This window comes from Quercus lobata, chromosome 9 (genome assembly GCF_001633185.2).
Source record: "Quercus lobata isolate SW786 chromosome 9, ValleyOak3.0 Primary Assembly, whole genome shotgun sequence".
Lineage (NCBI taxonomy): Eukaryota > Viridiplantae > Streptophyta > Magnoliopsida > Fagales > Fagaceae > Quercus > Quercus lobata.
Window position 1 is genome coordinate 39,332,176 of NC_044912.1, and position 21,748 is coordinate 39,353,923.

The following is a 21,748-nucleotide window of genomic DNA, read 5'->3' on the forward strand; positions in this document are numbered from 1 at the left end:
AATGAAATTTCAAAAGGGTACTCTGGTCACTGCATATGGAACTGTCATTCAATGAACAGCGCAAAGATACAAAAATCATGTCCCCTATTTCACATATTCCCTTAATTTTTACCCTTCAAACTTTTTCCTGTCACAGTCCCAACCTACTGTACCGTCCAATTCCTTTGCCATTTCCACAAAAGCCCTAACACAATTCCTTTCTCTCTCTCACACTCCCAAAGAAGAGGAATAGTTTTAATAATCCATTAAAACAAGCAAGAGATAAGTCGCTTCACCTTTTTTTAGAAAAAAGACACAATCCCTTAAAACATTTTCAGAAACCAAAGCTTCCGAAAAATTCCTTCAGTGAAAATGTGAAATATCCTTCCACGTTTTCTAGTATTAATTGCTCAAAAAAAGAAACTCCAAAATAGAAAAAAAGAGGAGAGAGAGAGAGAGAGGGAGAGGAAAGAGGAACAGTATTCTCAGTCTCTCCAATCAATCTCATCACATATTCACTTGTTGGAATATCAAAATCTTCTTTTGCTTCACCGTCTGCAGTTTTAGTCCCTTCCTCTCTTTCTTCAAAAATGGAAATTATGTAAATATCAATCAGTAATCAAAGCTTGTGTCATTCTTGCTTTCTATTTTTTTATTAATTTTTTTCTCTACTTTTTTCCCTTCAGTATTGTTGTTTTCATTAACAGTAACACCTGAACGGAATAAAATAGAATCATCCTATAGCTCTCTCTCTATAGAGAGCTAAGCATCCTTTCTTCAACTAAACCCTTCTTTCTCTCTTTCTCTCTCAGTTCACTGTCCTAAGATCATCCTATAGCTCTAAGAAGCAAAACCCTAAAAGAAGAAAGCTTGGATAGAGATACAACATCGATCACCCACCATATCCAAGAACCAAGGGCTCATTAATTGTTGCTCTCGAGATCCAAGGCATTTTAACCAATCGAAAACACAAACACCCAAAAAGGAGATCCATCCATGGATTCAATTCCGGAATTAATGGAGAGTTCCAACTCAGAGCACACAAGCATGAGTACTGATACCAACACCAACAACAACAATAACAGCGCAGTATTAGTTGGCTCAAGCTCTTCTTCCCCAGTTTCTGCTCCTAGCAGCAGCCGCTATGAAAACCAGAAGCGCCGTGACTGGAACACCTTTGGCCAATACCTCAAGAACCACCGCCCTCCTCTTTCACTCTCAAGATGCAGCGGTGCTCATGTCCTTGAATTCCTCCGGTATAATCAGATTTAACTAGAAGCTTAAAGCTTAAACTATTAGACTACTTTTCTTTTCCCCTTTTTGTTAACATAATTTTTCAAAACTCTTCGAAAACCTGACTATTCCCTCATACGCGTGTGGAGTTTCCGTCTCACACATGCGCGTCTTATAAGATAGTGTTGAACCCAAAATCAGTTAAAATATTAGACTTGTTGTCAGTGAAGAAAGCTTAAAGCTTAGGCTCATTTGAACTATATATACTGCAGGTACCTTGACCAATTTGGGAAGACCAAGGTGCACACTCCAATCTGCCCTTTCTTTGGGCACCCTAACCCTCCGGCGCCTTGCCCGTGCCCACTGCGACAGGCGTGGGGAAGCCTCGACGCACTCATCGGACGCCTTCGAGCCGCCTTCGAAGAGAACGGAGGGAAGCCAGAAGCAAACCCATTTGGGGCTCGAGCTGTTAGGCTGTATCTCCGTGAGGTTCGTGATTTACAGTCAAAAGCAAGAGGGATCAGTTATGAGAAAAAGAAGCGGAAGCGCCCACCGCAACAGTTGACACCATCGGTACCGCCGCTGCTACCACCACCAGGTCATGCAACTCATCATCAATAAGCCAATCCATTCTCTATCTATCTATCAAAAAAAACTACTCTCCAAATACCAGTCCCTCCTCTTATTAATATTGCTTGTTTGCTTTAAGGTTTTTAGTGTATTTTCATTAGGGTTAGTTAATTTTCTAAAGTTGCTAGCTATTCTAGACTGAACTCTGTCTGTTTATTCAGTTTGCTTTTATCGAAGCAGTGGCATGGATCTGAGATATTATTATTCTGCTTTTGATGCAAACAGTACTGTTAGTATTACTTATAGTAGACTAGTAGTAGTGGCACTGGAAAAAGTGATCAGTAGGGGAGAGTGAATGGTGATTATGTTCTGATGTTGAGCTGAGCATATATATATTCATGTATGGCAAGCCAGAAATTTGCATATTATTTCATGTCTTTCATCTCTCATTTCTGAAGGCTGGTTTCTCTTCTCCCCTTCTTTAATGGGTGTTGCAGAAAATTCAGTTACATTGTTTTCTAAGGCTTGAAATGACTACTCTACATAAGGATCTTATATATGTCAGACATGTCGACCACTATACATATACTTTGTGTTATACCTGTGTTTCATGTCAGTCGTCAGCGGTCATTCATTCATTTTTGTGGTAAGAGTCTTTATTTCTGACTCCTTTTCTCCCCCCTTCTATGTTGCCACATTTATAAGTTTACTGTCTGAGAACGAAGATATAGTGTAAAGGAAGAAATATAAACCTTTAAAGATCAATCATAACAAGTTTCTTTTAGGCTAATTATTTTGGGCTTTTGTAAATGAAATCTTGTGAGTGCTTATGACTTTTGTTCAATTAATATCAATTTATTCTGTTGGTGCTGTCATTTCATTTGCCTGCTAGCTAGGGAGGAAGTAATAAAAAAAAATTAATGGCAGACAAGTGTTAACTTCGTCATAAGCTAGTTTAACAGTTTTAATGTTACTATTAGTTTGACCTCATGCGTTAATAAACTTTAACCTATCTACTTGTAAAGTTTCATCAGTCATTTTCCGAATATGTAAAACAATAGCTAGATATATTGCACCCAAAAAAAGGGAGAGAGACAAAGAGGTGAAAGCAGTGAGTGAAATTACACCCACATGAACGTTGAAATGGTGGAAATCTAGTTAAGACTTCCAATCATGGGAACTATACTTTAGAGATATACATATATATATATATATATATATATATATATAGGAGAAAAACAAAAAACAAGTTTAAATCCATTAATTAATGATCCTAATTGGGAAAATATATGCACTAATGAATAAGAAAATAGAAACTGCGCCAGGGAGAATAAAAAATCAACTAATGGAGATTTCTGGAAAATTTTCTTAATCAATCTGGCCGACAACCCATCTGTGATTGGATAATGTTGGGTCATCCCTCTATGATATTCTTAGTCTTGGCTCAAAAGAATAATTCTCTACAATCCTATATGCTTGAAGAGAAATTGCTCATCATGGCTTTGGACCTAGAAGGAAAAAAAAAAAAAACTATTAGTGGCTAGATGCTAGTGAAACTTTTATTTTTAGTGATTTTAGTGGGGTATGAAACTACCACTTTGATGCATAGAGGATCTATTCGCCCTTCTAATCATTTGGGTTAATCATAGGATTAGCTATAACATCTTTAAAATTCAATGAAAGGGCCCTCAATATAGTAAAACAAGATAAATCTATTACCTTCATGGTGTCAACATATATAGTTGTAGAATCTGCCTGTAAATATTATATAGTAGGATTGATTCTCTAATTATAAGAATTGCTTGTGGTTGAGTCAGCTCAACGAGGGATTTTATGCTTCATTATATGAACCTTGTCAATGCTTTCCCTGTTTACATTTTAAATTTTAATTTTCTCATCTTTTATAAACTAATCCAACAATCTTAAAGGATCAAAAACTATATGTTTTAATTTCTTTTCGATGGTATTCCATGTACTAAAGAATTTAATAGTGACTTGATAGTCATTGCTTGAGCAACTATCTCCTCTTTTGTTTATCCAACTGTAAAGGTTAATACATGACACAAATTAATTAAGCACTGATTTTTTTCTTCTTTGAACAATATTTTGCTTCTTGAGTTTGCAACTTGAAGTTCTTAATTTGTCAACTATAATATTTGCTTTTCTCTATTTTTTTTTTCATCTTTATTTAAGGCGTAATTAGCCTTTAATGATGTAGACCACTGTGCTTCAATCACAATGAAAGTTTAATTGTATGTTTTGCGGAATTATAAATCATCTATAATCCATATAAATGTATCTTATTGCATTAGAGGTCATCTCTATGCAGTTTATTATTGTTATTCCTGTTTCATGAACTTGTCTTCTTTATCAAGTGTTTCTATTGGATTTGGATTTCTTTCCTTTACTGTTCGTTTAGTTGGCATGAATATCTAAGATCAATGCTGCAAAGAGAATGCTTTTTTATTTTTATTTTTGTTAAATATCGATCTTCATTTTTCTTTTTTGGAATTATCCACTTTATTGATCTCTCACACCTCATAATAAACTAGTTGTAAAACTTAAAGTTCCATTTATTCCAAGTATGTTGTTAGATCCTTTACTATCTCTCATCTTAATAAACGATCTGCTTTTACAGTGTCTGCTTTTAGAGTGATGAAATCTAGGTATCCTTTTGGTGCGGTTTCCAATTTCATTTGTAATCTAGCTAGTGCAATTGTTTGTTGTACGCGCATGTAGGTAATTTGCATGCCTGCTTATATGCATTGTCATTATTTGAAAGGAAAAATATGCTAGTGGGGGAGAGGATTCTATGCGGAAAATGTTTTTAAGTATTGTATATAGGAAGCAAAATAGAAGCTTCACTTTTTTTCTTCATAGACATGTCACAAGTGGATCATCTTTGTATTGATCCTCTACATAAAAATGAAGTTTGTGTGTGCACCTTGAGAAAGAGGGAGAGAGAGAGAGAGAGAGAGGCCTTATTTTAGTTGCAAAAGCTATCTGGAAAAACATATAGATGCAAGTGTGAGTCATGATTCATAGACCGCATTGACTCGTTTAGTTTAACTCTTCTTGAATATATTGATCAAATGACAAAAAGAGTCAACCTCTTCTAGTTACATCAATGCGTTTCTAGCACATATCTCTACGCTACAGTTAAATTCCAGGTACTTATGCATAAATACATTATAATTTCCTGGTGTAAATTATATTGAGTTGGCTTAGCATCTTGTATTTTCACTAAATTGGAGCATATAAGTGGGAAGTGTTTTTTTTTTCTTTCTTTTTTTTTTGGGTTTTATAGGCATATAAGTGGAAAGTTAAATGTGAAGGAAGCTATAGTCTAGCGCTACTCACATTATTGTTATCATCATTGTCATTATCATCACTATCACCATCATCATCACCACCACCACCAACTTCTAGATGGACCTTGCTTTTCAAGCAGTAGTGAAGATAGTATCCCCTAAAGAATCTTTTCGAATGACTAGAGATTGATTATCCGAGGTCATTGACCAAATTAATTTGCTGCTTGTTCATGAATGAAATCATTGCCCCAATTTACTGAAGCCAAGTGCATATCCACCAATAAGGAATTGTGACTTATAAGAAGCTGGTGGTGGTGCTTGAAATGACGGATAAAAGGTGGAGAAACAAAGAGAACTGAACAAGAATAAGAGTATTTGCATTTCTAAGCAATCTGAGCAGAACAAAAGGATATGATAGGGATGACCTTTTTTCTTTTCTAGGGTAAAAGCGATTGATGAATCAGATACATTCGGATTAAATAGTAACTCACAATCCATGATGCTATTGAAATTGATTGACGTAGACAAACACTCATTTTTAGATGCTGCTAAAGCACTGACCTTCCCAATTCTCTCCTTTGTACAATGTATATTACTTATAGGAAAATGCCAAAGCACACAGTTCTACTTCAGAGTTTACTAATTATATCTCCATAAATTGAAAGCTGCGACAAAGTACAAGAGAATTCTAGCTATGGTCAATTCTGATTGAAGCATTGTACATTAAGGGTAAGTCTACTAGAATTCTTAAAATAGCTCTTAAAGAGTCATATAATTCTTTTATTGCTATAGTGTTTAAAGTGAATCCCATAAAGGTGAAATCAGCTTTAAGGCTAAATCTTAAAATTAAGAAATTACATGAACACGCTCTACAATTCATTGTTTATGTTTTATAAATGGATTTTGTTAATGTGTGCCCTAAGGGCACACAATAATAAATCATTTTTGAAAAAAATTTTCTCAAGAATTGAAAAAGTATTGACAGGTTTTTCAATTCTCGAAAAAATGTTTCTAAAAATGGATAGTTTAATGTATGCCCTTAAGGCACACATCAACCAAACCCTTTATAAATATAGTACTTTAAAGAACTATTTATTATAATTTCTCAAACATGGAAAAGTTTATCTGTTAAAACCATAAAACCATATATCACAAATGCTCTACTCCAAATTCTACTTCTTATGGCCATGCTAGACATGCACTAAAGGTCATTTTAAGTCTTTTTTTTTTTTTTAACAGCCAATGGCCTTGTGGTCAAATGTCACATCCACATCCCACAAGTATAATTCTTACACTTACACCAATTTAGCCAGTCGGATTGATGCCTAGGCCACTCCAAATCTTTAACTAAATCGTTTAAGTAATGTCAGAACCACAACTTTTGTTACAATCACAACTTTTGTCCCAACTTATAACATGATTAGTTATGAGTGATAGAGTCGTAGACCTATATAAACTCATCACTTTTACTTCACTAGATACAACTTGTCACATGAGCAAGTTGTAGTAAAAGTTGTGATCATAGTATTTTCCTGTATAAAATCATCCAAGTATTTTCACGTATTTCAAATTATCTATTTGCCAATGTTTCTCTATATTAAGTAGGGATGACAAAATGCCCCAACCCAAGTGTACCCGACTCGACCTGTGAAATGGTAGGGCCAGGTTTAGGTTTTATTGTCCAACTTGAAGTGGGATCGGGTTGGGTAATGCTCGCCCTGAACCTAACCTAGGTAGACTAAAATTACCAAAAAAAAAAAAAAAACCTAACTATATATATACCACTTATATCAAACTCTAATCCCAACCCTATCAATTCTTCTCTCAGCCATTCAACTGCCTCGAACCCTCACTCTTACTCTTATATGCTCACTAACCCACCCACACTTTCACTATCTCAGTCCACCGTCAACCACCCTTAAGCCCTCCCTCCACATCGCCGTCAAGCCCATTTCCACTCTCACTCATCATTGGCAAGCTTTCACCCACACTCTCACTCTCTTTGCTGTTAGCCACCCAAGCTCAGCTGCCCTTCTCTCAAGCTTTCAGCCTCTCAGTCTCACTCTCTCCGCTGAAGAAGACGAAAATGACAATCTAAGGTTCTCTTCTATTTGTTTTTTTTTTTTTTTGGGGGTGTTATAATAAGGTTCTCTTCTGTAGGCATATGCCCTTTCACTTCCACTGTGGTTTTCTTCATTCCTCACTACAAAGCCTCTCCAATCTCACCCACTTTCATTCAATCTTGTTCCCTTTATTTGCTTTGCACTAAGTTTAGTAATAGCTAAACCCAATGACCACAACCGAGGTGATTTACGGCAATGGTTATTGACGTTCTTCTTCTATTTTCTCTTTATTTGATCAGTGGGTTTGGGGATTTAGATTCTCTTTGTTTAACCTGTGGGTTTGGGAATTTAGCTTTGGTTGTTAAGATTTGATGTTCCTTGCATGTGCTTGTCTAGATTTTGATTTCAAATGTATTTGGTTTCTGTGAATAAGAAATTTGAATGGGTATGGTGGATTTAATTTGAGATTTCCTTGGATTTGTTGTTTGTGTTGCTATGTGTGTAAGGCATGGTTTGGGCTATAAGATACTTATCTAATGGAGATTTATTTATCAATGAATCATTTTTCTTTTTTCTCAATCTTTTGGGTTACCCAATTGCTTTATATTGAAAGTGTGATTCTTTTTTCTCAATATTTACGGATTTTTCTTTCTTCTCTAGAAAACATATATATATATATATATATATATATATATATATATATTTTTAGATTGAGCCACGGTTTAGGAGCCTTTAGATTGGGCCCTAAATTGGCATGGTGGGGTAGGGCTTGACGGGGCAGGGATATAAAAAAATCCGTTTAGTTAACCGGGTGAGTTTGGGTTTTGAGGGGCGGGTTCAGGGATAAAGAAACCCACCCCAAACCCAACTCGTTGTCATTCCTAATATTAAGGGAAGAAATTGAGGACACACTATCTTCCTTGATTTATTTGTAATTTTTTCCACAAAAGTACCCCTTAATATATATGAAGTTATTATTGAAAAAATTGTAAAAGTTTGAAAATTGTTTCACTTATTTTAATTTCAAAATTTTGAAATTTTTCATAATATTTTTCCACAAAGTAATTGTTCCTACTTCAATTTGTATTGGACTTCCTACTATATGCCCAATATTTCTTTCATAATTATATTTTGGGTAAATTACACCAACTTCCTTTAAGGTTAGTGTGAGGAAATGTCAAAACTGTCCTCCTATTTCTAAAAAAATGACACTTACCCCCAATAGTTATTATTTATATTTTAATTATTAAAAAAAATTTATCATATAACCAATCTAATTAGTATGCACTATTTTGAAGTAATTGAAAAATATGTATTTTGACTTAATTCTTAATTACTTAATAAGTTAATCTCAATCTTATTATTTGACTGTCCTGTACATGTATTGTTTGAGCATTAAAATCATATATTTATATACTATGATTTATGAATTTGATCGCTGAGCATTTTTGTAAAATTATTTTGAGATCTCTTTATGTTTATCTTGTACAAAGAGAGCTCAATAATTAATATTGTGAACAATAATATGCTTTTATCTTAAATATTGACTATTTTGCTTTTTTTTTTTCTTTTACATTTTAAATTGAACGTATCTATGATAAATTTTTAATTTTTTTAATCAATATTCTTAATTTTTATCAAAGTTTAATTGCACATACGATTCAACTATACCCATAAGTATATGGGACGTGGGTGAGGGTATGGTGGGGGCTTGAATCCCCTCAAGTAGATAAGTATTAACCTAGCTAAAGAAAAAAGTCACTACAAGCTCCAAAAGTATATTAGAAGTGTGTTTGAATATCACTTATTGCTGAAAACTGAAAACTAAAAACGTTGTAGCAAAATAATTTTTAAATGTGTGAATAGTATCGTAGAACCTAATTTTGAAGTTATTTTTGTTGAAAAAAAGTACTTGCGGCTCTTGTAAACAGTGCATGGGACCCACTGGAAAACATGAGACACAACTAAAAAGTGTTTTTCAACACTATCCAAACATACACTAGATGATACAATTTTTTTTTTTTACAAATCAAACCATTAAATCATAGGCATGGTCTTACCTCTACCATACCAAGAATGTTCTAGGGTTTTAGGTGATTTTTTTTTTTTTTTTGGAGAAATAATTACAACATAATTTTTAAATGTGTAAATAGTATCGTATGACCCAGTTTTGAAGATATTTTTGTTGAAAAAAAGTACTTGCGGGTCCTATGAACAGTGCATGGGACCCACAGGAAAACATGAGACGCAGCTGAAAAATGTTTTTCAGCACTATCCAAGCATACACTAGATGATACAAATAATTTTTTTTTTTTAACGAATCAAACCATTAAATGATAGGCATGGTCTTACCTCTACCATACCAAGAATGTTCTAGGGTTTTACGTGATGTTTTTTTTTTTTTTTGAAGAAATAATTACAACATAATTTTTAAATGTGTAAATAGTATCGTATGACCTAGTTTTGAAGATATTTTTGTTGAAAAAAAGTACTTGCGGGTCCTGTGAACAGTGCATGGGACCCACTGGAAAACATGAGATGCAGCTGAAAAATGTTTTTCAGCACTATCCAAACATACACTAGATGATACAAATAATTTTTTTTTTTTTAACGAATCAAACCATTAAGTCATAGGCATGGTCTTACCTCTATCATACCAAGAATGTTCTAGGGTTTTATGTGATGTTTTTTTTTTTTTTTTGAGAAATAATTACAACATGTTACTAACTCCGCAACTCGAACCCTTTCCCCCCTAGACCCCCCCGCACTATGTGCATAAGGAAGTGCCAATTCAGCTACAAGGCTTTGGCGGGTTTTATGTGATGTTAAATTTTAAAAATTATTGGTATTTATCTAAGGTTTTGTGACTTATATATACGTTTGATAACATCACTCAAACCAAAAAGTTTGTAAGACTAATGTGAAATAAATATGTAGTATTACTAATATCACTAAAAAATGTCTTAAAAAAATGTATTTAATATGGCGTTGATAGCCACTGATCAGAATAATCAGCATATTAAATGATATATAATACCTTTTAACACTTTCTTATTCCTTATTTTGTTGCAAGGTAAATATGCATTAATATGATTGGTTGATAGGCATTTATTCATACATTTTTTTTATTTGAAAAAAAAAAAAAGTAATGTTCTTCACACATGCATGTTCAAATTTCCAAAATTAAAACAAATTTCAAATCATCTTTCATGCCGAATATATCTAATTCTATGATTGGATTGAGAAATTTGCAACAAAGAAAATAGAAGAGAAAAATGCTTTCTTTCTTTTTCTTTTTCTTTTTTCGTATTCAGACTACAAAACTATCCTACCTCAGCCGACCCTTTTGCCACATGAGTCATGAACAAAAGTGATTTAGTGAAAAGGAATTTACTTTGAATATGTTTAAAAAAAAGGCTTAGGAAAAGTAGGTTTTTTTTATATAAAAATTTGCCTTCAAAACTTATTATTAAAAAACAAAAAGTGTTATATTTACAGTATTTTTATAATACTTTCACAAAAAATTTTAGATGGCAAGTTGTTACAGGTTTTTAATTTAAATTCACTACTGAAATTATTTTCTTACTTACCAATAATAATAAATGATAATCTGCTACTTAAGATTTGTTGTGGAAATGTTATATATATAACATTTTTCTTAAAAAAAAAAAAAAAGCATAATTCAAAAAAAAGAAAAAGAAAAAAAAAAGTTAAGTCTTTTGGTCTTTTCCTCTCCTCTCTCATTCGCTCGTACTTTTTGAGAAACAAATGTAGTTATAAAGTTTATCTGAACTATATATCGATTGTGTCCATACTCCATATATATATATATATATATATATATATATATATATAATGTTTTTCTTCTTCTGTTTTCTTTTTCGTTTTTTCACTGTTTCGTGTGTCTTCCAGAGCAGCAGAATAAATCGGGCAATAGAAGCCAAAATTGGCAGAAAGGCTGGCAAAGATTTACCTTCCCCATGAGTGCATGATTTAAGCTTATGCCTGCAATTTCTCTGAAGAAAAGTTTACTCCAAAGGACTAGCTACTGTCCCCTCCCACGTTATTTGCAGTACTTGCAAAATACAGTCTATAACTTCACAATAAATGTTGCAGCAAAAATTAAACTCTCACTCTCTCAATGGCATAGACACATGTCTATTGTTTAAACGTGTTTTTTTTTTTTTTTTTTTAAATTAGTGGGAAGATTTTGTTAAGTTCTGAACTCACTTCTGAATGATCCAATGAGGAAAATAGGAAGAAAAAAGAAAAAGAAAAATATAAGAGGTGGGATGCATGTGCCATTTATATATATAGTGATGAGTGATCTCATTTTTTTATTCAGCAAAAAATAGAGTCTCATTATTGTTTAAGAAGTTATATTCGTTGACAAGTTCCATTATTAGTGGATTGGAAAGGCCTCTAAAATAAGCTTTAATCTCATGCAGAAGGTTCAAGCATGAATTTTGAGGGATTGAGGTGTTTTTTACAAATAAGCTTAGGGAATACCTTGCATATATTCTCAGTGCATGCTGCACTCATTGGCAAAGGAGGCTATGACAATAAAAATGAATAGCTAAGGAAAAAAGAATTAGGTTCTAGCTTGAAGATCGAACCCCAAAGAATTGGCATTATAAAAACGAGGAAGAATTCAAAATCTGGCGGGTAACAATCTAGTTCGATGTGAATTAAAAAAAAAAAACATCAAATAAAATTTTTAACATCTCAAAAAAAATATTATCCACCAAAATTATGAAGCCAACATATCAATCATATACAAAAACACAAATATTTACATGGAAAGCCATTTCTTGTTGAAAAAAAAAAATCATGAGGCAAATTCCAAATAAATTCACTATTATAAAATCAATCACAACATCTTCTCAAGTTAATACCTAATTAAGATTTATACCAAATATACAATAATATCTTTTATCTTAAATTCATATGAAGTACTCATATGAGAATACTCACTTTAAATATAACAACTTTGTAATTTTAGCACCCAAAAATCTTTCCATAGAGAAAACCCCAATTTTTCTCTCATTTGTATATGTCTCACTACAAAAGAAATTCTACTCTTCTTTTTTTTTTTTTTTTTTTTTTTGAATTTACACGATACACTAAGACAATTATTTTTTTGCTCTCACACACACGCATGGTCCTTTTTTTACATATTTCTCTGGATTAATTCAAGTGTCACAAATTATCCTTCATTTGGGTACTTTAAATAATCCTCAAAGTAAACCTAAAACTTGTCTCTCTTCTTGCTACCAACCAAACCAAAATTCCACTATCTTCTCTCCTGGTTTTACACTTGATCGATCTTATGATTATTTTTCTCTCCCTACATGGAAGTCCCTTGGCCCAAATCCTTTACAGCATTGTCTATATATAAGAACTAAAATCCTTTTGCATAGTGGACAATGAATAAAATTAAAAAAAAAAAATCAATAGACTTCCTTCCACTCTAAGGAATAGCCTTTTTTTCCCACAAAAAGTAACCCCAAAAAATAACCAAGTTCATTTCCTTATTCACCAAAAAGACTTAAATAACTAGGTCATTATTGGAATTTGTGGTAATTTCCCAACAAACTCTACATTGACTCACATTTCATTAAGTGGTGTTCTTTCCTTTTGGGGTAATTCCACCTTAAACAAAAGCAATCTTTCCTTGAACCTACAAAAGCTAACTTGTACCAATATATAATCTTCTCTCACACTCCATTAGGACCCACCAATATAATCATGGTACCAAACTTATCATCCATCTTAATTCACATAAAAAAAATACCTGATCACTAAAACAACCAAGCTTTGATATCACTTATTAGTTCACAATCTAGTATTATGTGAATTGAGAAAATCAATTCAAAATCTTAACCAATTTCCAAAAATATTATCACCAAACTTACTAAGCTAAGATATCAATCATACAAGGACACAAAATTTTATGTAGAAAACCATTTCTTCTTTAAAGAAAAACCATTTCTTCTTTAAAGAAAAACCACAAAAAATTAGTCAATTTGGAGTTCGGAAAGGCCAACTTCTAAGACATATAACTCTCTCATCCAGACTCCAAATGCTACAAGACTAGAAGCTTTAGAAACTACAATATAAGATCTTTCCAATCGCGTCAAAATTAGTCAATTTGGAGTTCGGAAAGGCCTCCAACCAAGCGCTCAAAGTTCAAGGTTGAGCAATAGCAAAACCGTTAAAATCTAGAAAGCACGGATGCGGCTGGGAGGGTGCCGCACCCGAGTCTGACGCGGTTGACCGCGCTTCGGTGTTGCGTCTGAGTTTTTTTTTTTTTTTTTCCTCAGGTTCACGTCGACTCGGCTCGATTTGCGCTGACGCGGCTCGATTCACGCAGAACTGGGCTGATTCGGCTAGAATCAGGCCATATCGGGTCATATGGGCCGGCGACCAATACGGCCAAAATAGGCCGAAATCGGCTTTGAAACTCACCGAAGCAGCCGAAATTTTGACCTCAAATGTGTTTCTTGCCTTCTTCTTTCTTTATTTTGTGAATCAAGTATATTAATGTGTTTTTTAAGAATATTTTAATAGTAAAAATATATAGAAAATATAAATAAAAATATTTTTAATAATTTTTTAATCGCCAAGTCCCGTCACACTCGCACCCTACTTTTTCAAAAATTGCCGAGTCCCGCATCCGCACCAGCACCCGAGTCCCAAAACGCACCCGTGCTTCATAGACTTAAAAAATATATATAATTATGGCAAATGACCGTTGTCAATGCACTAAGTTGACGTCCTTTCGGCTCAACTTTGATTTTTCGTGATTTTCATCCCAATCAAATATCTGTCTTAGGGCTCAAATTAAAATTGGTATCGACAATAACGATAAGATATTGTAACTTTTGAAAAGAAACTCTTCATATATCCATGTTGATACCACTTGAAGCCTTGTGAGTTTAGATAGCTTTTTCTAAAAGTTATTCACCAATTATGTAATAATAACTACTCTAGAAGTTTATGACACTTACCAAGAGACGTTATTTTAAGGAAAATGTTTCCTCTCTCTCTCTCTCTCAAACGCCACCATTCATACTTTTTTATTTAGGGTCATACTAACAAGTGTCCTTAGAGCATTAGTTAATAATCCAATTAGAGAAAGTTTTTATGAGAAAAGAAAAAAAATCAATTAATGTTTTGACAACTTTTTTATTCCCTATAAAAGTGATGTTTAAACTTTCCTAAAATGAATTGTTAATCAATGTCCTAAAGGCATTTGTTAGCATTTCCTTTATTTAAATAAAACTTTGCTTAGGGAAATGTTGTAAAATAGTTTCAATGATAACTGCCACTTGTAGTGATATATTTCAATATTTTCTATCTCACTAGCTTCAAATTAATTGTCATTACCGGAATTTTCAACAAACATTTTTTTATACGTGTTCTTCTCCACAAGCATAAGTTTTTGAATAGTAATTTCAATATATAACTTTTTCAATATGTTGTCTTTTAGTTAAGGAATAGTATGATAATTTGAACTCTATATACGATATGTATCTTTCCTTTTGAACTAATATATTCTTTTAAAACATTTAAAATAGGAACCTCGACAGAAGATATTGTGGCTTTTGGATCATACATTTTTACATGTTCACTTAAAAGTTACTGCACTCTTACAAATATACATGGCTTTTGAAAAAAAAATCACATATTCACTTAAAAACTATTAATGAAACCCAACGACCCTAACTAGAAGGCATTACTTAAACAAAAAGCAACTTGGTAAATAAAATGCTCATACTACTAAAAGTCAGGCTTCTTAATCAACACGTATTCAACAAAAATATTTTAATAATAAATCAATTTATTGATTAATTTCTTTATTTAAAATATTTCTAATCATTCAAATGTATATAGGACATAAATCTTTAAGTACAACTTATTGTTATAAATTTATCTTCAAAACAACATAGTTTCTAAACTAGTAAAAAAAATCGTTGGCTATGAAATGTATGAGAAAACTTATAGTGTATGACCTCTACCTTTTTCCATACTTCTTCACTTCAAATCTCTCCTCATCACCCATTGAAACTTGATAATACACAGCGCCCATTTTCTATTTGCTTTGAAAATAAGATTGAAGAATTTAATAAATTAAGAGGAGTGGAACCTTCAAAGCACTATTGGTGCGTTCCTAAAGGTTTCTAATAGGGATATTTTGGGCAAAAGTAAGTTGCCTCAAAAGCAGAAAGCTTGGAAAGCAAACAACCTCTGTGAGACCGTCAACTTCACAAGAAGGTGACGGAGGAAACACATCTTTAGTAAACTGACGACACTATCGACTAATGATGCCACCATAAACCGATGGGTGACCATAAGGCCAATGGGGTGGGAAAGCTAACGAGTCCTGTGTGCCCTTGCTTGGTCCTCATGAATACTCATATATGGAAATACCTTGTACATCACGCACAAAGACCTTATCACATACGTATCTTCCCTATATAAAAAGACACCCTAGGATCTCGAAAACCCTAATACCAAATCTTCTCTACAAGGAAAGATCTCTACTTTCAAGGGATCTTGGCTCACTACTCGCTACTATATAAGCACCAGACCTTCTCTTTCCTCAAGTACGCAAAAAATCTCTAACTCTCTCACTATAGAGTTCTTAGAGATTTCTCATTCACTAACTTGACCTTTGAACGATTCTTGGCCGGTATCACACCGGTGCCTTCTGTTTGGTGTGATTTGGGGCCTATAACTCACTGATGATTTTAGTACATCATCAATTGGCACCGTCTGTGGGGAAGGATGACTGTGATTGGCCATACCACCGCCTCTGAGACAAAAGATTTGCATGGTCCAAACACGTTCGATGGCTACCATCAACCAGGAAACAGAGAATCCGTCCAATGCCTTGGAAAGATAGGTACAAACCTTGGCTGTAGCGGTAGAGCGACTTACCTAGCGCAATTATGAGTTGGAGCAACAGCTAAACCAAAAGAACAAGCGATGCCAAGAAGGCCAATGCGACGAGCAGGACGTCGATGAGCAAAATGGTAGTCACCTACCAACAGGGGGCGGATAGGAGAGGGAAGACCAGAAAGAAAGTAACATCCCCAGCAGAAGGGATGGTCTAGAGGATACTACCCACCCCTCCGAAATGGAAGTTAGTGCAATGCGCATATAGGCAATCAACACAAGTTTGTCTTCATATGAGTAGCTGGCAAAAGATGCAAATCTATTTTCTGGTTTTTTCTCAAAATTGCTCTACTCTCGTATGAAGAGAGATTGTCAATTAATTTTCCAAATTTTGTTGTGTGAATGGAGGATGTTCCACCATCTCTTTATCCTATCCTTCATGCCGGTAAGGCTAACTTGGTTTAAATAATATTGGAAGTCTTGTTTCTCAAAAAAAAGTAAGCAATCTTATTTAAAATAGTTTGAATCTATAGCCTTATAATGACTTTAATATATATTTTACATAATTTATAATAATCTCATTAGTTATATGGTATAAAGGAAAATATTGTAGTACTCACAGTCACAGTTACGTGATGACTATGGTCTATGACTATACGACTGTCATTTTATTGCTTTCCTTTTGTTCATTAAGCATTATTTTAAATATTTGACCACTTGTTTCAGTTTTACTAAACATATTTTTTATGTTCTTCTATATGATCTAATTAATTTCTAACTTGTGTTTCATATTTTTAGTGTGCTATTCTTTTAGATACAACTGGAGGAAACTCTCGGCCAATCCAAGATCAAACTTGTTATATGGAAATTTTCGAATGTCATATATGTTTTAAATTGTGTGTGTGTGTTTTTTAAATTTTCGTAATAAATATTATAAGACTCGATTTTTAACTATTGTGTTTGGGTCTTAAAAGCTATGTTAATCGGGGCATTCAGAACCTAATACTAATATCTTTAGGAGTTGAATTTCATATTAGATTATATTTATATTTCTCTTTTTTGTTATTCTATATATTATGTGGGCTGTGATGTTAGATACTAATAAGAAAGATATCAATCTTTTTTCCCCTCAAACTAACATTGTATGCTTAAATGAGTTTTGGGATTTGTATAAAATTATCTTTTAAATGTGGTCTTTTAAACTTACATTGCATTGTCACTATTAGGAAAAAACAAAATACAAGATTGATGGTTAAGTCAATGGTTGGTCTTTTAGACTAAGGTTCTACGTAAAGAGATATTGATTTTTTAAAGTTACTAAAAACAAATATAGCTCTCTCTACAATTACACACTAATTCACATTTTCAAGACATTTTTGCCTTACCCTTTTAGCTTATAAACCATAAGGGCAATTCTTAACTAATTAGGTAATAACTAGATATAGGTGACCAATCACACCTAGAAAACATAATAATTGGTGATGAGTCTAAAATAGGAAGATAATGAATATATACTTAGATCCACATCACCCTAGTGTTGGACACAAACGGCACACTTGGACTATGTGTCCTCCCTCTCTTTCAATTTGACCCACCATTAAACCTACTATTGTCCTCTACCATTTTCTTGATCTAACCTAGCCAAGACCCAACTTCTTTCTGTCAATCTGATTGGCAACAGTTCTAAGGAATCACGGAGGCATTGTGCCACGGCAGGGATTCTCTTTATGTTTATTACTTGATCTCAAACATGACCAGAACATGGGGTTTTTGGGTTGAGATGAAATGTGCCAAGATGAAGTTGGGTTGATGTGAAATGGGTTTTCAGGGTTGAGGAGAAATGCTACTGCAATTTTTCATTGAATTTAGTTTGAATTTCTATTGATTTTTGGTCAATTTTATGTTTAGATCATTCTTGCTTTATGGTGAAGAGAATAGGCAACTGAGAATGATTGGAGTTGAGATGGGAGAGCTGATGAGATGGGAGATCTGAGGCAAAATGAACGAGGAGGGAGAATAAAAGGAGAGGAGTTCAATTTGTTATTTTGGTAGCAATTTATTTGGTCCTTATCATTTTACAATTACAATCAATTTAGTCTTTATTGTAAACTTACAAACGGAAAATGTTTATGTGGAAAATAGATTACACAGTTGACACATATGATATTAAAAAGATTAACTTGGCCTCCGTTTGGATACTAATGAAAAATGAAAATTATTTCACTATTCAGCTTATTTTTTCTACTATTCATGGCCCCACTGCACTATTTCAGTTAACTTTTACTTTTATCTACTGTACTTTTAACAATAAGTTTTTAGTTTCAGCAAAATAAATAGTATCTAAAATAGACCCTTAATTGTGCAATTCATTTGACATATCGGCAATTTTTTTGTTAGTGAATTGGGTAAACAATGAATTATCTGCAAGTTGAAAATAACGGATCAAATTGACTATTATCAACTATATTGATAATCTCAAAATATAAGAACAAAAATTGTATTTTCACCTAAATTTTAATTTTAATTATAATTATTTTGAAGAAACCCACTTAAAAAAAAAAATAATTCGAAAATTGCTCGGCTTTTTATAAAAATAACTTTAGTGCAATATTAAAATGTATCTAAAGAATGTCCTTAATTAATTATATTATATATTTGATGTTGGATTTAGGTGCAGTAGAATTAGAATATCTCAGTACAGAGTACTGTACAGGTAGCATCTCCATATACTACTGATATACTTAAGTTTACTGTTGGAATGCCCTTATCTCTCGTACGAGAAATCCGCATTCTATGGTCAATCTGACGGGACGTACCATTTTGATTTTTGACCAAAAAAGATATAATATATTACAATAAAATAATATAAAAATGAAAAGAAAAGAAGTGAAGTGGGACCCAATCTGGGGTATGGGCCCTCACAACCGTGCAATACCTCACGTGTACTGCTGTCACATATGTCGGCTACAGTGACATGCCCAAAACACACAGTCCCATCACTTCCGTCAATATCACAGAGAGAGAGAGAGGTCGTCCTTCTTTTTCACTCCTCATTTCACTCACTAGCCCACCACCACGTAGACATGCCACGTGGCGTCCTTTAGATGAGGAAGGACTGGGACCTCCAAGAAGGTTAATCGCACGAACTTGGTGTTGTGTCCCCATCATCAATGCCCCTCTCTCGGCTTGGCTTTTCCTCATTCTAATAAATCATTTCTTTTACTCTAAAGATCACGGACACTGGTTGTGGTGTAGGGTTCCACTCCCACCCTCCATGCCCTTTTTTATTTTTTTTTCTCTCTTTTTCAAAAATTAAAGAAAATGCTAAACCTTCCCATTATTTTACCAACTATTGAGTAGTTATTGGGAATAAAAAAACATGTTAGCCACGAGCTCAAACAAAAACAAGTAAGAATTTGTTATATCAATAGTTTATACTTATAGTATTATTGAAAAAAAAATTACTAAACATTTTGACTTGAAAATCCCAAAAATTTGGGTTCAACAAAAGTATAATAATGCTAAGTCCACAATAAATTCTAGATAAAAAGCTAATACTGGTTTTAAATTAGGTCTACTACTACTAACATAATTTTTTTAACCATTAATAACCGCTAGCCACTTAAATATGTTGTGGACATAGCATTTTTTACAAAAATAATATTGCTTCCCAAACATAATCCTTAACCCCTTAAACAAAAAAATAATAATAAAATAAAAGTCCAAAAATAGTCCAAACAAAAACAATTGAAAAAGAAAATGTTTAACAAAAAAAACCCATTAAAAAACAAAAAATAAAAAATCCTAATTATTCAGATTCGTAACTCGTTCAACTCATTCCATAAAACATAATCTCTAATCTCATTTTACTAAAAAAAAGTATTAGGAGAGATACTGTGATTGTGAATTCTCCTTGATGACTTAGCTCACAATCGCAGCAACTATCATTCGTCTCTCTCTCTCTCTCTCTCTCTCTCTCTCTCTCTCTCTCTCTCTCTCGTTTATATCATTATTTTAGATTTTTCTCACTTTATTACTCTCATTTCAATATTTTCAATTCTCACTTTATCTCTCATCAGTCTCTTTTTGCTTTTTAATTTTATTGGTAGAAGGAAATTGTAAAAATTCATGTATTTTTTTTTTATTATGTCAATATATTCAAGTTCTCTTTTTATTAAATTTTATATAATTTATGTTTCTTAATGGCTACTCTAGAAACAGATCCTTGGGCCACCGCTGAGTTCATGTTAAAACAAGTTTGAGCTTGTTCACGAGTTATTTAATTAACTTATTCTTTTCCTTTACTAAGTAAAACCATAAATATCCTTCTCCAAAAAAAAAAAAAAAAAAGTAAAACCATAATATATATATATATATATTTACCTTTTTACAAATCTATGAAATTTTCCCATGAATGGATTGTTTCTTAATTTGATTTCAAATGGACATATTTACAAACTTGCATAATCCAATTTTAAGTCTATATAAGTACTTTCTATAGAAAAAAAAAAGTTTATTAAAGTAAATTTTAGACAAGTGTGTGTATTAAATCAAGCCTCATGTTCACAAACTATTTATGAACACATTACTATGTTTGAATTTAGTTTGTTTAATATTCAAACATAAAATTAGATTTGAGCTTGGCTTGTTTGCCAAACAAACGAATATAAACAAATGTTTTGCTGAGTTGAGCTCAAGAACAATTTGGTTCACTTGCAGAATTTAAAATATATATATATATATATATATATCCACAATTGTCATGTACTAAATTGTTATAAGTTGTTATTAGTAGATTAAAAAAAAAAGTAACATTAGTAATCGATTTAGATGAGACCAATAAAAATGTGTCAACTTAACTATAGTGAAAATTGTTATGTTTGGAATTATTAACAATGTGTCAAGTTATTATTAGTAAATAAAAAAAATTATTTAGTGGTAAGTATTAAATATTGTTGTGTTTGAAAATATCAATGTGACAAATTCTTACTCTCAAATAAAAAAATTAAGTGATAAATCTAAATGAGAACCGGTTAAAAAAAATACCTAATTATTATAAAAGAGTAATTTTTCGTTCACCAAATTTAAGTGATAAATCTAGATGGTAGATCGTTATTAATTTTAATTTAACCTCAACACTAATATCACATTTTTACCCACAATAATAACTAACTGCCTAAAATATATCATGAAATTATTCTATATAGCATTTCTTGTTACAAAGAATATTAGAAAAAATTAAACTTAGTAGTTAAATTTGACAGCACTCACGTCAACTATAGTAAAACTAATGTGAATGCGCTTAGACGTTGGAGGTGTATTAGTCCCACTCACTTGTACATTTAATGGTTGGATTAGACTTTTTTGGTATGTACGGTCACTGCTCCATTTCGAATCATACTAGAATATTTTAACAATAACCTTAATACCACATATTTTTATATATATTTTATCACAAATATTTTATGTGGTAGGCTATAATTAGACGCGGTTGCCATATCTGCCGCTCACAATCAACCAAAGATTTATTTCGCCAAAGCCTTTTAGCACCAGAACCACTCTTTTCTTTATAACAATCAGAACCCGTCATGTCACTTCGAAGTGACTGTAGTGTTGATAGAACCAGATTATAAAGAAAAAAAATAATTGGAGATTTTGCGTAGTCCCAGTTACTTTTTTTGGATTACAGCT

At 32.7% G+C, this 21,748-nt stretch overlaps 1 protein-coding gene across 1 annotated transcript; it reads left to right on the forward strand.

Moving 5' to 3' along the window:
• Positions 1-246: 246 nt before the first annotated feature.
• On the forward strand, positions 247-2,224 carry LOC115960451 (protein LIGHT-DEPENDENT SHORT HYPOCOTYLS 4-like). The gene is made up of 2 exons (XM_031079370.1): positions 247-1,235; positions 1,485-2,224. The coding sequence occupies exons 1-2, from the start codon at positions 976-978 to the stop codon at positions 1,831-1,833; spliced, it is 609 nt and encodes a 202-aa protein (XP_030935230.1). The 5' UTR covers positions 247-975; the 3' UTR covers positions 1,834-2,224.
• Positions 2,225-21,748: the final 19,524 nt, after the last annotated feature.

Coding starts and splice junctions, on each gene's coding strand:
- LOC115960451 (XM_031079370.1), top strand. CDS start 976: ATGGATTCAATTCCGGAATTAATGGAGAGTTCCAACTCAGAGCACACA. Junction 1,236..1,484: donor CATGTCCTTGAATTCCTCCG/GTATAATCAGAT, acceptor TATATACTGCAG/GTACCTTGACCAATTTGGGA.